The 17,145-nt window shown below is 37.3% G+C and overlaps 1 protein-coding gene across 1 annotated transcript in view; it reads right to left on the bottom strand.

Annotated features, from left to right (window-relative positions):
- The window catches only part of LOC131050652 (uncharacterized), a 173,258-nt gene that overhangs the window by 145,034 nt on the left and 11,079 nt on the right, over positions 1 to 17,145 (bottom strand). The window contains exon 3 of the mRNA XM_057984863.2: positions 12,243 to 12,316. Coding sequence (XP_057840846.1) covers positions 12,243 to 12,316 — 74 coding nt within the window. The remainder of the gene's footprint in view (positions 1 to 12,242; positions 12,317 to 17,145) is intronic.

Genomic DNA, 17,145 nt, shown 5'->3' with positions numbered 1-17,145 from the left:
ACCATTTCCACCAACCAAGATAGGTGACAAGTACCGAAATGCGCAGAACCGACATTTGAACGTTAAGATATCGCAGGACAAATGTGCGACACACAGCCGTCCACGCAGCGCGCTAGTGTCCAAACAAATCATGCTCAAAAACAACGAGTTGCAAGAGAACCCGCACCTAAGATGAAACAAAAAGCTGAAGGATAGCTACTGAAAAGGTGTCCTGAGCATCCTAAGAGAGAAAAGGCCGATGCAAGGGCTGAAATGAGCCTACTCAAATGCTAGGGAAATGGACACTAAAGTGGATACAAAATTGTAGGTGAACTTGCAAAGGGGTATGCAATTTTCAACTCTACAACTACTTTAGCCCAATACTTATTTTGAGCTTCCTTTCCCTTAAAATTCATAGTAGTCTGATTTCAATGCTGAGAAACGTCTAAGGCATATTTATCATCTTCATTCACAGACTCACTATTATAGGTTTGATCATGGACTTGAATTGTATTCTTATTTTCAACCCACATTTTCTTCCTAAAGCTTTTCTTTAGAGGCCCATCATACCACAAAAGTAAACCTTACCATTTTTTTTGGGTAGAATTCAATCATTTTCCATTTCAAGACTAAAACTACAATTTCTATTTCCCTTTGACTTCTGTAACAAGGGCACTTTCTAAAGATTAATTGTGCTTTCCAAATCGCTTTTTTAGCAAACATGTAACAACCCAACAAAAGTGATGTCATCTCCAAAAGTCAGATTAAAAGATTTCAACAGAACTTGCAAATCAAGGAGGTGGGCTTCTACGAGTGATCACAATCGAATCGTCTTCTTCTACCTGTTGTGACGTTTTCACACATCGCCCCATTGCAAATGGGGACCCCCACTTTTTTTGGCTTTCTAGGTTAGTTGTCTTAGTTTAGTCATCTAGCTTGTCAATGTCTTTAGCTATTAACCTTTTACTTGAGGAGGTGTAATGCCTTAGGTTGTCAAGAAGTGTTCAAGTCCTCTCTCTCTTTAGGTTGGAATGAGGTCAATGTAGCTTTCAATGCCTTGGTGATGAACGATTTGTGATGATCATTTCATTTGATCATCATCATCATGCCCCTTCAAAATCAGAGATGAAATGTCGAGTCTAATTGTGGGGAACTGTCGAACAAAGTGGAATGCTTGGTGAGAGAGTAGTCAAGGCATAAACAATGATGAATAAACCTTGTTAATGAAGGAAAATCCCTTGAGATGAATGAAGTAAGTGAATGAAGCAGCAAAATGGAATAAATGAAGTCACTTCCAGTGACCCTTCAAATCCCCGACCAGCTTCATTGTCACTTCCAGTGACACCCTAAATCTCCGACCAGCCTCTTCAAGTTATTTCCATTTGTTTGTCAAAAGCCCGATCAGGAAGAATGTATCCTTATTTTGGTGATTTATATGCTGATTGAGGTGAATGCTTAAGGTTTTGAAGGTTATTGCTGTCTTAGGTTGGTAAAGTTGCTAAGAATGAGTGGAAAGCCATTGAAATGCTAAATGAGCAGGTTATACTCATGCTTTGGAGTCACTTCCAGTGACCCTCAAAATCTCTGATCTGCCTGAGGTGACTTCCAGTTGGACCTCAGATCCATGACCTGCTTGATGGTTACTTCCAGTTAATGATAGAATCCACAACCTCCTTATGTGACTTCCGGTTAGCATTCAAATCCTCACCCAAGGACATGGAGATGATGTTTATGTTGTTGAAGAGATGAATGATTTTAAGGATCAAGCAAGAAGGTGATCAGATTGATGAAGAGATGCAAATGCTTTAGAGAAGAAGATGTCACTTCCAGTAAGGGGTAGAAACCACGACACCTTATGTGACTTCCACTTGCACCTAAAATCCATGACAACTTGTAGGCACTGTCAGTGCCCCTTCAAAAGCCCGATCACTTTGCAAGCACTTCCAGTTGAGCTTAAAACCCACGAACTTCATGATCACTGCCATTTGACTACCAACAGCCCACCTTAGATACACATGCCTTTCTTTTGCTAAGTTCAATGCTGGGTGAAGTTGAATACTTAAAGATTTGAAGGATAAACTTGCTTGAGATTGGTTAAGTCAGTTAAGAGGGAGTGGAAGCACCTTGAATGGTTCATTGAGCAAGCTATATTGAAATCTTAGGGTCACTTCCACTTACCTTCAAAATCCATGACAAGCTAATGCTCACTCCCACTTGCACCTGAAATCCACGACCATGCTTAGCATCACTTCCAGTTGGCATCAAAAAGTCTGACCTGTCTTGGAATCACTTCCAGTTGGCATCAAAATGTCCAACCTAAGAAGCTATGATGAATACATTGCTGTCATGCTACCTTAAGGAATATGAAGTTGCTCTCATAAAGAAAGTAGGGGCGATCTGCAAGTCTGATCAAACAAATGAAGAAATCAAAGAAAGCATAACGACAAGAAAGGAGAAAGTTGTCACTTCCACTTGCTAGTGAGATCCACGACAAGCTGATGGAGACTTCCAGTGCAAGTCCAAAACCCTGACCAAGTATATAGCACTTCCACTTGGGGGTGAAAATCACGACAGGCATACAACATTTCCACTTAGGGCTCAAAACTCTGACCTCCTATATGTCACTGTCAGTGACATCTAGAAACCAGGAACTTCTTGTTGTGACTTCTAGTAGGAGCCTAAAAGTCTGATCTGTTTGCTGATGATTTCCAATTGGTCACTAAAAGTCTGACCCTCTTGTAGCACTTCCAATAGGATACCAAATTCATGTCCAAGGGCAGAATAGAGAAAAATCAGACCTTGAAACAGTTCAAATCAGAATCAGGCCTTAAAACATTACATAATCAGACATGAGGTTGGAAATCAGAACTTCATTAAGATAAACATATCAGGTTAAAGAACTCTGAAAATGTATGAAATCTATATATACCATATGTGTTTAATGTTGTCTCGATTGTTGTTGCAGGTGATCAAATGAAGGACTGGCTGACAGCAACATCAAGGTCTGATACAAGAAACAAGCACATGGAAGAATGGAGAGAAGACAGTACAATTTGAAAGGATCAAAGACATTCACGGTAATAATTGTAGGACAGGGACATCACATCATGCAGGCATCAAAGAAACACACTATAAAGAAGGAGAAAGGGCAAACACATGTGAAGGAATCATGTTTCAAGGATGAATGATCAGCACCTTCAAGGATGCCGTTGAGGGAAAGATGAAGAAGGCAGCAAAGGGCACGCAAGATCAAGAGCTAACATATTCGAAGACTTCATATTGATGATGGAGGAAACGTTAAAGTAATCTTGAATTTCCTTCAGAAATCCAAGAATCATTGCCAGTATAGCAAGAAAGTAATCCAAGATGGAAGCTTTAAGGCGATGGTGATCAAGTCAGAGAGATGTTGCAATTTTGGAAAATCTCCCACCATTACCTCAATCAATGCAGGCACTTGGAAATGTTGAGTATCAAGAAATATTGCCTAAATCACTTACACTTGTGATGAGTTACAATGAGCAAGTAGCTGAGGTGGTGCCCAGTCATCACCAACTCACCTTCACACATCATTCCAATTCAAGGCATCTTGATTCAATGCACTTGACTCGTCCAATGAGGAGGATAACTACTATGTTAAGGCACAAAGTTCAATGTAACTACCCTCATCATCTATTGGTCAATTATTCAAGGAAAGACATGTGTCCCATAAAATGTAATTTTATCATCAGTCAAACATTAAATGCTATGTAATGGGTGTAACAAAACCTAATTAGGGTTTCTATCTTGTAATCTCGGCCATTGATTGTGAATCAATCTGAGCCACTCATTGTAAAGAGCTATCTATATAAGGCTCCACTTCTTCATTTGTAAAGGGTTAATAGTGTTAACTTTAGTACTTTCAGATTAGATGAAACTCAGAAAATTAGAATTTGTTTCTAACTAGGTTAATTAGATTTATTGATTCTCAGATTTAAGCATAGTAAGAACTGAATGCAAAAGAGACAAGACAAAAATTACCCTGGGAAAACCTCCTAGGAGGAAAAACCCAGCCAGAAAAGATCCTCAGATCTGATTATGGTTTTAGATTCAATTGACAATTACACACTTATCTGGAGTATAGAAGTTGCAGTCACAAGGAAGATGATATAGAAGACTACACAGCTAGTTTGTTGACTGTGATTATAATTTACAGTCCTTTGCTTGAGTCTTCAATGGAGATCCTTGTCTATGATGATAACTTGTGATCACCAATTAGATCTGCTGCACATACATGGAGTTCACTGTGATCATCAATTGGATCTGCTGCACATACATGAAGTTCGCTGTGATCTGTACCTACATGGAGTTCGCTGTAACCTAACTGATAATCTGCTACCTATGAATGAGGCTCGCTGTGATCTACTGCTTGTAAAGGAGTTCGCTCCACAAGAAGGATATATTTCGCATTTACTTGAGGACTGCCTTGAATGCTATTGTGATAGGTATGTGTCTTATTTATAGGAGAGCAAACACTCCTAATCAAGTCGGCTTAATCCTTTTAATTTCTTTAATTCATTTAATTTCTTTTGTGTGAAGAAGATAGGGTCGGCCCTATCAAGGTGTAGCGTGGGGATCTTTTGGAGAGCCGAAAGGTATAGGGCTTGGCCCTATATAATGGAGGAGGAGCTGGCCCCCCCTTAGGCAGATTCCAATGTTGCCCAAGGCAATTGGAATCCGCCAAGCCCTAATTATAAACAACACTCCCTCTTAATTAGGGCAGAGAATTGTAACCATAATCTTCCATCTTGCACACAAGCAAAGTATGGAACCACATAATCATAATCTTCCAGCTTGCACACATGCATAGACTGGATCCACCTTGCATTGCCCGCAGAGGGTGGAGAGGATCTTTTCTACCATCTTACATTGCCCACAGAGGATGGTCAACAATTACACTAATACCATATTACATTGCCCGCAGAGGATGGTTTAACAATTACACTTCTCCCTGAGAAGTTTTTACAATACCATCTTACATTGCCCGCAAAGGATGGTTACAAATTACACTTCTCCCTGAGAAGTTTACAATACCACCTTACATTGCCCGCAGAAGATGGTTAACTTTTACAATACCATCTTACATTGCCCACAGAGGATGGTTAATAATTACACTTCTCCCTAAGAAGTTTACAATACCACCTTACATTGCCCGCAGAGGGTGGTTTGATACAACACAACGTATCACTGAGATTGAGACTCCCTCTCAATTAGGGTTTCATTTTCCATAATATCAAGTTTGTCCCTGAAGTACGCAAACTTCACTTTGGATAGAGGTTTAGTAAGAATATATGCAACCTGCTCATCAGTGCTGACATACTTCAACTGAATAGCTCCTCTTTGCACCATGTCCCGAATGAAATGATAGTGGGTTTCCATATGTTTTGACCTATCATGAAACACTGGATTGATGGACATCTTAATACAACTCTGGTTATCACAGTGAATAACTGTAGGATCCCAAGCCTGACCAAACAGCCCTACAAGAAGCTTGCGAAGCCACACTGCTTCTCTAGAAGCTACACTTGCTGCAATATACTCAGCTTCAACAGTACTCATTGCTACTGAGGATTGTTTTCTCCAAGCCCAAGAGATCACTGCGGATCCCAAGCTAAAACAAATGTCGGAGGTGCTTTTCTTGTCTTTGACGCTTCCAGCCCAGTCTGCATCTGAATAACCTTCCAAGGTTATTGGAGTGTTAAGTGGATACTTCAGCCCAAAACCAACTGTGCCTCGCAAATATCTTAGGATGTGCTTGGCCACAACAAGATGAACATATTTGGGTATGCTCATAAACTGACTGAGAGCATTCACAGCAAAACATATGTCTGGTCTAGTGTTAACAAGATACATTAGTGAACCAATCAACTGTCGGTACTCTGATGGATCTGCAAAACCAGAGTTAGCTGCAAAAACACTTAACTTCTTTAAGTTAGATTCCATAGGAGTAGACATGGGTTTACAATCCATCATTCTAAATCTTTTCAAAATGTCAATAGTATATTTTCCTTGACTTAGAAAAATTTCGTTAGATCTTTGCCATACTTCTAGACTTAGAAAATAATGCATTAGACCTAAGTCTTTCATTTCAAATTCTGAAGCTAGTTCTTTCTTGCATCCAACAATAAGTTCATCTTTACCAGTAAGGAATAGATCATCCACATATAGAACTAGAATTAGCATTTCATCATTGGCTACCTTAAAGTATATGTTAGAGTTAGCATCATTTTTACAAAAACCTAGACTTAGCAAGTATTTATCAATTCTTTCATACCAGGCACGAGGAGCTTGTTTAAGGCCATATAGAGCTTTCTTTAACCTGCACACATGGGTTAATCTATCCTGAATCTCATAACCCTCTGGTTGCTCAATATAGACCTCTTCCTCAATGACACCATTGAGGAAGGCAGTCTTAACATCCATCTGATGTAGTTTCCAACCCCTAGCAGCAGCAATAGCTATTATCGTTCTAATAGAAGTATATCTAGCAACAGGAGCAAATGTTTCTTCATAGTCTATGCCTTCCTTTTGAGAAAAACCACGAGCTACAAATCTAGCCTTATATTTTTCAATACTACCATCAGCATTATGTTTAATTTTAAATAACCATTTAGAGGAAACAATAGATTTACCTTTGGGTCTGGGCACAATATCCCACACATCATTCTTGATGATTGACTAATACTCTTCATCCATAGCAAGCTTCCAGGCATGATGAGTCAAGGCTTCTTCAACATTGCAAGGTTCAGTTTCGATGAGATTGCACATCAATGTAACGTAGTTGGAGAAAACTTGAGGTCTCTTAGTTTCACGGAAGGTGCCACTGGGAGCTGCAAATCTTTCGGCTTCTTGAATGGTGTTTCTTACCCAAAGAGGCCTCTTTTTGGTAATGATAATGTCGCTAGGAATATCAGTGGGATTCATGGGCTCTGGTGGATCATGAAGATCATCTTGAGGAGGAGGATCAGCAGGCTCCCTTTGAATCTCAGGGTTAGTATCAACATTCATATCTTGATTGTCATTAGTTTCATTGATAACACAAGAACCTTTTGATTTCTTAAAAGCAATATCTTCTTCAAATGTAACATCCCTACTTACCTCAACGTACCTTTGACCTAAATGTATATCATGAATGCCTTGGAGGATTCACTGTAACCGACTAGCATGCCTTTCTTTCCAAAGGGTTCCAACTTGGTTCGCTTTTCTTTGGGCACATGAACATAAACAGGACTTCCAAAGATTTTGAGGTGACTGATGTCTGGTTTGGATCCTGTGAAGGCTTCTTCAGGGGTCATGTTCTTTAGAACACGGTGAGGGCATCTATTCTGGATATATACTACTGTTCTGGAGGCCTCTGCCCATAGGGAGGTCTGCAAGTCTTGATCGTGAATCATAGCCTTTGCAGCCTCCACAATAGTCATATTCTTTCTTTCAGCAACACCATTTTGTTGAGGATTGTATGGAACACAAAACTCCCTCTTAATTCCTGACTCAACATAAAAATCATAAAAGCTACCGAAGGTGTACTCACCTCCATTGTCAAATCTTAAACATTTAATTCTTTTACCAGAGGAGTTTTCAGTTAATGCTTTAAACTCTTTGAATTTACTTAAGACTTCATCAGATTCTTTAGATTTCAAGAAGTAGATCCAAGTTTTCCTAGAGAAATCATCTATGAAGATTACATAATAAAGAAATCCACTAGGAGATGCTATAGACATAGGACCACATAAATCAGAGTGAACAAGTTCTAGTTTGTCTTTAGCTCTATTTTCACTTTTATGAAATGGACTTTTAACATTTTTACCTATGGCACAACCTTTACAAGCATTATCATGGATTTGACTGAGTTTAGGCATACCTTTGACTAACTTTTCAAGGGATGGAAGAGCTTGATAATGCAAGTGTCCAAGTCTTCTATGCCATAACTCACAGGATTCAGGAACCTCATTAATGAGTGCTTGGATAGGGTTAGTAGAGAGCTTATAAAGACTATCATATCTATGACCAATTATGCGAGCAGATTTAAAACTAGATTTATTAGGCCACGCAAGAACTTTTCCCTCAGAAAATGCAATTTGATAACCTTTATCTTCTAGAGAAGAAATGGAAATTAGGTTTCTTTTAATTCCAGGAACAAACAAGATATCACTGAGGTGCAAGGAAATACCAGAATCTAAATTTAGAGAAGTAGAGCCAGAACCTCTTACCGAATAACGAGCATCATCACCAATTACTACATGAAGGCTGGTATCCTTTTCTACCAAGTCTGAAAGGTGATCACAGTAGCCTGTGATGTGTCTGGAGGCACCACTGTCAATCAACCAAGTATTGCTATCTGAGGGAATATTGCTAGATAGAGCGGAGATGAATAAGAAGTCATCATTTTGTTCTGATACTTCATTTAGGTTGGCTTCACTTTGGTTGGGGTTATACTGACATTCTTTAGCATAGTGACCAAATTTGTCACATCTAAAGCATCGGACACAAGAAGTATCTCTTGTTTTCTTCCAAGGGTGTTGGGAACTAAATGGTCTGAATTCCCTATTTCTTTTTGGATAAGGTTTCTTCCAATTTCCCCCTTTCTTGCATTGAGCTGCAAGCATGTGATGATCATCTAAGTGGGAACTTTTGGTTTGCCCTCTTGTGATGAGGCAAGACTCTTCTTGGATACAATCATTTTTAAGGCAATCAAAGGTAGGTAACTCAGTCCTGCCACTTATGGTTTGGATAAATAACTCCCATGAGTGAGGTAGACCATTTAAGGCAATCATGACAAGGTCTTTGTCTTCCATGTTATGGCCAATTAAACCTAGCTGATTCTTTAGTTCTGAAATTCTCATAAAGTAGGAAATAACAGAATCTTCTTTTGCCATTTTGATATTAAGTAGTTGTTGTCTTAAAGTAATTGCCCTACTGAGATTGTTAACTTCATATGTACCTTGTAAATGGCTGAACATTTCCCTTGCAGTGGTGAATGAGGCAATAGAGGTGACTAGGTGGTCTTTGACTGAATCAATGAGAATCTTCCTGGCCTTGACAGCATCCTTTTTGAATTGTTTTAGCTCGGCTGCATCCGTAGGTTCAGTTAGCTCTTTTGCTTTTATGAATTGGAGAAGATCTTCTTCCTCTAGAGCCAACTTGATTCGAACTTTCCATGCAGTAAAATTGAGATTCCCATCAAGCCTATCTTCAACTTTCAGCCCCATTGACCTAACCTGCAAATGCTACACCAATCTGAAAATAAAGGAGTACTGAATTCTGAATCTGAAAGTTTGATCTAGCCTATAGCTCTGATAACATGTTAACTTTAGTACTTTTAGATTAGATGAAACTCAGAAAATTAGAATTTGTTTCTAACTAGGTTAATTAGATTTATTGATTCTAAGATTTAAGCATAGTAAGAACTGAATGCAAAAAAGACAAGACAAAAATTACCCTAGGAAAACCTCCTAGGAGGAAAAACCCAGCCAGAAAAGATCCTCAGATCTGATTATGGTTTTAGATTCAATTGACAATTACACACTTATCTGGAGTATAGAAGTTGCAGTCACAAGGAAGATGATATAGAAGACTACACAGCTAGTTTGTTGACTGTGATTATAATTTACAGTCCTTTGCTTGAGTCTTCAATGGAGATCCCTATCTATGATGATAACTTGTGATCACCAATTAGATCTGCTGCACATACATGGAGTTCGCTGTGATCATCAATTGGATCTGTGCACATACATGAAGTTCGTTGTGATCTGCACCTACATGGAGTTCACTGTAACCTAACTGATAATCTGCTACCTATGAATGAGGCTCGTTGTGATCTGCTGCTTGTAAAGGAGTTCACTACACAAGAAGGATATATTTCGCATTTACTTGAGGACTGCCTTGAATGCTATTGTGATAGGTATGTGTCTTATTTATAGGAGAGCAAACACTCCTAATCAAGTCGGCTTAATCCTTTTAATTTCTTTAATTCATTTAATTTCTTTTGTGTGAAGAAGATAGGGTCGGCCCTATCAAGGTGTAGCGTGGGGATCTTTTGGAGAGCCGAAAGGTATAGGGCTTGGCCCTATATAATGGAGAAGGAGCTGGCCCCCCCTTAGGCGGATTCCAATGTTGCCCAAGGCAATTGGAATCCGCCAGGCCCTAATTATAAACAACATTAATAGACAATAGTCAATAGTCAATAGTCAATAGTTAGATAGTAAGTAGAGTAGAGTAGGAGAAAAGAAAGATTGTTGTCAAGACATTGTTGCAAGAAGCTGGTGAATTTCATACGTTGATTCAACATTTTGCATGGTCTCTAATTCTCATTTATTTTTATGTTGGTTAGATGGATAGAAGCTATTATGGATGATTAATGGTGAAATTCTTATGTTCATACTACTAGTATTTCACTAATTGTGAAGTATCTTGCGTGGTCAATTGAACTCTCTTCATGAACTTAACTTCGATTGCTACTCACTCATTGATATGCATTGCATTGATGGTGTCTATATTGTTGGTACAAAATTTTGCTCTCCTTAGAAGATTGCACTAAACTTTGTGGAGTTGTTGCATGGCAAAGCAAAGTCTAGTTGAGTTTCACTAAATCATTCATAGTCTCTTACATTCCTAGAATTAGACTAGTATTCTTAACCCTCAATGCTTTTTATCTTTTTTAAAGTCAAATAAACTTCCACGTTCTAGCTGCATTCTGGCATTCAAGTATCAACGTAAGTCCCCTTGTGATTCCAGCAAATCACATCACAATCACTGAGTCTATCCAAGAGCAAGTCAAGATCTAACTATCGGAACCTTGGAGTCAGACTTGTGATAATGGTATTTCCATGATTGATGAAGTTGTCAGTGCATTGGTTGTTAGAGTTTCAAGATTCTTTAGAAGGTCCACTATGTTTCAAAACAAAACTGCTATTTTCAAAAATTATCATTTTTAGCAATTGCTTTTTTGGACGTTCTAATTTGGACAGAGTAGTTGAGTGCCCATTTTTACAGTGTTTCATTGTTTTAGTCAACTTTTACTTAAGCTTTGTCTAGGCCCTAGGGTATTTGTTAATAGCCTTTACGCATTTTTCTTTAAAGACAATGGTTTTTGTGATAAATTAATTAGAATCCTAAATCCTTAAAATTGGGTTTTTGTCACCTTATAAATAAGTTCCCGGAGCACAAAACTGTTTATGATAGTTGATGCTATGCTCATGCTGCTGAAATTATTGTTCAATCTGTTATTTCTTGTGTCTGCATTTACTGCAGATATAATTTCATTAATTGGATCAAAAGTGGATTATAATGTCAAGCCTTGTATTGATGTTATGTGTCTACTTTAAGTTGTAGCTTTCTATTAAATGTAGTCTTTACTTAGGTTTACTGCTCCATTTTGTGTCACCTTGAAAAAGACAAATGAAAACACTAATACAACCTTCCTTCCCTTAGAGTCCCAGAAAAGTATCTGATCTGCTACAGGAATGTAAACTCAGAAAAATAGAACTGTCTTAAATCAATCACAATCATCTCTGAAAAGCAAAATTGTGTTCAGGTTTCCAGAATCTGTTTCTGCAGTAATGTGTGAGCCTCTTCTCATGTGTAGATGTCCTTGTCTGAACTGTTCTATGAACGCTTATTCCACAGATGACAAAACCCTAGGCTCTGTCATGCATCATCTCTGTCTCCTCAGATATTGGTAGGACTCCAACCTCAACCTTGAACTTCAACCCCAAAGATCCATGTACTTGGGAACTGATACCATCTAGGGAGAATGAAATATAACACTCGAGAGTTTAGAGAGAAAGAGAGAAGCAATGATTCTTTCATAATGTTAAAGCATGCAACAAATTTAAGTGTTCATCGTCAACCGATTTTGGACAATGCCAACTAAATCCTAACTGTCAAGTAAGGTATAACTACCAACAAACTAATAAGAGCCAACTAACTGACATCTGTTAAGGCCATTACATAGATACTAATGAGGAGAAAACTATCTATGTCAACTCTATTGGCTATTTGCTTCCAAAACCTTAGTTGCAGACTGAATTGAAAATTTAACCAATTTCTAAAAACCAGAGGCAAACATGAGCAATCTTGCAGCTAGCTATTAATTTATTTATACAGAAACAAGTCATTTGCAATTTTTCACTGCAGAAATGAATGGTATTTCATAGGAATGAATGAATTAAGTTCAGAAACTGAGAAAGATGAGCATGACCAGTTAAATGAAAATTCAAGTATCTTACATTGATTTGAAGTCTCTCTCCTCTTGATGTGTCCACAATAAGCTCATTCTCCGTAATACCGTGAAGGTATAAACCTGTAGCATAATCATGATTTGAAAACTCAATGCACTTCAAGCATTTAAAGCCTTCCTTCCAAAGTGAGCTTAACAGAAATGTAATAAAATTTCCAACACAAATAGAAGAACCATGGCATCCAAAAAAACAGTAATTTGCGCAGGACTTCAATGTCCAGCAGTTGAACGCCAAATAAGCCCACTAGAACAAGATATTCACTAAAAACAATAGTGATTCTGGACATAAGCATGATTTTATAAGATTAATTCCATGCAGGAATTAGAACAAAAAGGCATTAATTAATATTTCTAAATAAAAACATCCGTAAGAAATGGCTATTTACATAGCACAGACAGAAATAATAGTGAGAAGGCACGACATAATCAGATGCATAAACTGATTTTCAAACTAAAAATTATGGCAAACTTAAAAGTACAGAATTTTTGGGTAGTTCGGGCATTACTAAAACCTAAGTAAGTTTACCATGAACTGCAAACACTTCATCCAGAAAAGAGATTTATCCTAAACCCAGGAGGTTATGACTTTATGATCTGCATCCGGTAAATAACAAGCACAAACCACTCAACTATGTTTTCTTCTTCTATTACTTGATTTCATTCGTGTGATGGTGTTTAAGATTTTCCCATTTCCAAGATTAAGGATATGGTTTCAGGTAGGTCTTTAGTACTCTATGATTGTTCAAGATTACTGAATCCGGGACATTAAGTTGTATTTTTCTAAGTAACTAAATATTTAGAACTTAATAAAAGACTAAATAATTATGTTGCTAAGATTTTTTAACTTTATGGAAGATGAAATAATTATGTTGCTAAGATTTTTGATCGTTATGGAAGATTAAATAATAATGTTGCTAAGATTCTTGTTGTGTCACTGTGCTCTTTTCACACTGACTGTTTGCCAAAGTAGAAACCACTGTCTAAAGGCTTCCAAAATGTCATCTTCTGAACAAATTTTTGAATATTTATCCGCACAATCCTAAAAAAAATCAATTAACCTTGTCTTTGGTTTGGATAATGTACCGTTCAAGGGCCAGTCCCTTGAGGTGTAAAGCTCCTGTGAAAAAAATGTACCGTTCAAGGGCCAGTCCCTTGAGGTGTAAAGCTCCTGTGAAAAAAAATCTATCCTATTTACTAAGTTCACACAGTTGAAAAAACTACAAATTGACCAAAGGCAGTCTTGATGCGATGCATTGCTTTTACATCAAATTCTTGAAACTATGTAGTGTGTTGAATTGTTTCAGTCGCAGAGCAGAGAAGGGGAAATTATCATGCTTCAAACCACAGCCTACTCCATTCTTTGTTATTTCTTTCTAGGTCTTTTTCATATTTGAGAGTAGCTCGGAATTTGTAATTACACAGCTTCCATCATATTGAAGTCGTGTCTTGTCTTGTCAGCTTCCATCATAATGATGAATAACTAATCATGTAATTACCTAGGTATACACGTAATGTCCCCTACTAGGTTTAGGCCTGTTTTAACCATAATTAACCTATTTCAATGTACTTATGACTTAAACTAAATTGATTAGGAGACAATTCTATCTTAACATGAATCAAATCAGTGATATTCCATAGTTCAATCAATTATTTTCTTAACAAGTAACTTGCTCATCCATCATACATCCATAATTCTTAACGCAAGTGTCAAACTTTGTTACTACTTCAGTTTTAAGGAAGAAGAGGATGTGAATGTTACCAAAGCGCTTAGATACCAAATACAATAGGTTCCCTCAAAGTTTACAGATCCAAGCCCTTACCCTATCTTGGGACCCTGTCCCTCAAGGTTCTCGGGACGCTGACCCCCACCCTCTCTTGGGAGTCACCCTATTGTTTGGATTTAGACTGCTCCTCTTTGAAAACATCACAATTCCCAACTTCTTAAATACTGACAGTAGTAACAAGAATTATATATAAACAAATTCTTCTTACTGATTTACTATCTAGTATTGTTATTTATCTGATTAAGACATTATAAATATATATTATATATTCTTATTTATTTTAAGTGTTATTATAATATATAATAATTATAATTATTATATATATCATCAATATTTATAATACTAATAAATCCTCTATAAGAACATCAGCAGGCTTCATATATTAAGCATACATATTAAGTGCATACCATGCATACTACCCAGAACAAGAATGTTACTGCCTGTAACTTAATACCAGTTCCGATCTGATTTTATTAATATTATTTGTTTTATTTACTTTTTATATCCCTCCTTTTTCTTAACTTCCTCCATGCCTAATTATCCTATCGGGTCTTCTCTACTTATACCTTTATGTTCCTTTTGAGGAGAGAAAATATTTTAGATGTGGCTATCCCTTCAAAAGGGGTCACAGTCTTTCACCGCAGTTGTAATGTTTCTTTCTAACTCGGACTAATCATGTTTAAGTGCCTTTCCATAATGATTCGATTTGCTGTTGGAACGATGTCCTTTCATCATAAAACGGTGCCCTTGTATTCTAATAGTAATGTTTAGTTATTTAATTTTGACGGCAGTGATTACTTTCATATTTTTAACGGTAATGACTAATTATATGATGGGCACATATATAATACAATTTAACATTAATATAAGAACATTATTAATTCGAATAAGTATTTATGTAGGGGTATTACATCAGACAAACAAGTTTGTGTCAGATATTGTCAGAAGTTGTCCCCTCTTTCCCTTTTAGAGGTGTACGGCTGGCAATATAAAATACCACTCATTCATTTGATCATTTGCATTAATAGTTAAACTGCAGCGATGTCTTAGGATATAATGTTCTCAAATAAATCAGTAGAAGGTATAATGGAATATTCATGGAATATAATATTATATCTGCAGAAGCAACTCCACACAGCAGCCCTGATAAGTCTGAATATGCCAAATTCAGATATCTCTATTTCATAGCCTTTTGACCATTTCTATTATTATTATTACTATTATTATTTCTTCCTAAAAAATGGGGACATCACAATATAATAGACAAAGATGTGATGATTTCAACTTTTCAATGAAAATGACAATTTTGAACACAAACAATAATATTCACCTAATAACATAAACACAATTTTCACCAAATAACATAAACACAATCTTCACCAAACTATAATAACTTATACTCAAACAACACAAATAAACTTGCACAAATGATTCAAAGTCCAGCAGTAACTTAGATTAATTATGAACTAATATCTACAGTGAGGGACTGTTATGACAGTCATTTCAGAGCAACACACAACATTTACCAACAATGCACACACTAACTCGCTGAAATTTCTTGAAAATCCTTGAAGTTCCAATGCACACCCTGAGTGAGAATGCTCTCAAAGAACCAAAACGTTTTACTTTTCATCCTCTGATTCCAACGACCAATGGGTTTGTGTCCACTGATCACAGAGCAACATACAACATTAACCAACAATGCACACACTAACTCGCTGAATTTTCTTGCAAATCCTTGAAGCTCCAATGCACTTGCTAAGTGAGAATGCTCTCAAAGAACCAAATGGTTTTCGTCCTCTAATTCCAACAACCAATGGGTTTTCATCCACTGATCACAATCTCCTATGTGTTTCGGTCCACAAAAGATAGCTGGAAGACATAGTGCCCAAAAAATATAACAACATAACATGGATGCCCACAATTGAAATGTTTTCCTAGTTTTATACTCTACCCCTCAAAAGAAAAAACTAGTTGGCCCAAACCTAAAATGGTGCCAAGGCCCAAATTTGAATTATGCACGTGACATCACAGGTCAGCCTTATAGGCCTTACATTCTTCTCACAGAGGTTCAAAGTTTCTCCTCCCTCCTAACATGGCACAAGTTAGGCAGTAGCTTCAACCTCGGATCCCTGTTACGTCACTAAGCTCGTGCCATCCTTTCACTTTGGAATGCATCAAGCTGTGACCCCAAACCTCGACCTTTGATGGCTCTTTGACATGCATCGGGCTGCAACCCCAAACCCCAATCTCTGATGGCTGCTTATGGACATCCTCCTTCAAACCCTTTCATGAAACCCTCTCATGGTTCTGCCAGTATGTCTTATAATCCCTTTATGTCCAGCTATTGGAGTGTCATGAAAGGCTTTCAAAAACTTCTGCTTGATCTAAGACTCAAGCACCAAAAAGATTCTTTTTTGTAGAGGATTGGCCCCTCCTTCACAACATTCTTGTCATCTTTCACAACCTCATCAATTATGTCAGCAGATAACGAGAATAGAGTAAACCTCCTAGAAAGTGCATCAATTACCACATTCCTCTTACCCTTCATTTACTCTATTTGAAAATCATAAGCTTGCAGCTTGATTATCCATTTTTATTAGTGATCATTCAATTTTTTTTGATTCAAGAAGAACTTAAAACTATTATGATCAGTCTTCACAACAATTTTTCCACAAACTAAATACTATCTAAACTTCTCTATTCCATGCATCAACATGGAATATCCCTTCTCTAAATTGCTGAAATTTTTTGCTCTCAAAACCTGTTGGATGCCCACTTTGACTTAGGACAGCTCCAATGCCTTCTCTAGAAGCATCACATTCAACAACAAAGGGTAATCAAAATCAAAAATGACAAGTAAAGAGCACAAGCTCATTACCTCCTTCAACATATCAAAAATTTTATGACCATCTTCAAACCATACAAAAGCTCCCTTCTTTCTCAAATCAGTCAGGGGTGCAGCCATGAGAGAAACCCTTCACAAGTCTCCTATAATAACAACATAATCCAAGAAACCCCTTCAGATGAGTTACATTGGTAGGTGGAGGCCAATCAAGGATTGCCTAAATCTTTTGTTGATCTACCTAAAAACCTTTGGAATTTATG

Source organism: Cryptomeria japonica, chromosome 10, assembly GCF_030272615.1.
Source record: "Cryptomeria japonica chromosome 10, Sugi_1.0, whole genome shotgun sequence".
Classification (NCBI taxonomy): domain Eukaryota; kingdom Viridiplantae; phylum Streptophyta; class Pinopsida; order Cupressales; family Cupressaceae; genus Cryptomeria; species Cryptomeria japonica.
The sequence above is the reverse complement of the archived record's forward strand: the minus strand, read 5'-3'. Positions and strand labels throughout refer to the sequence as shown.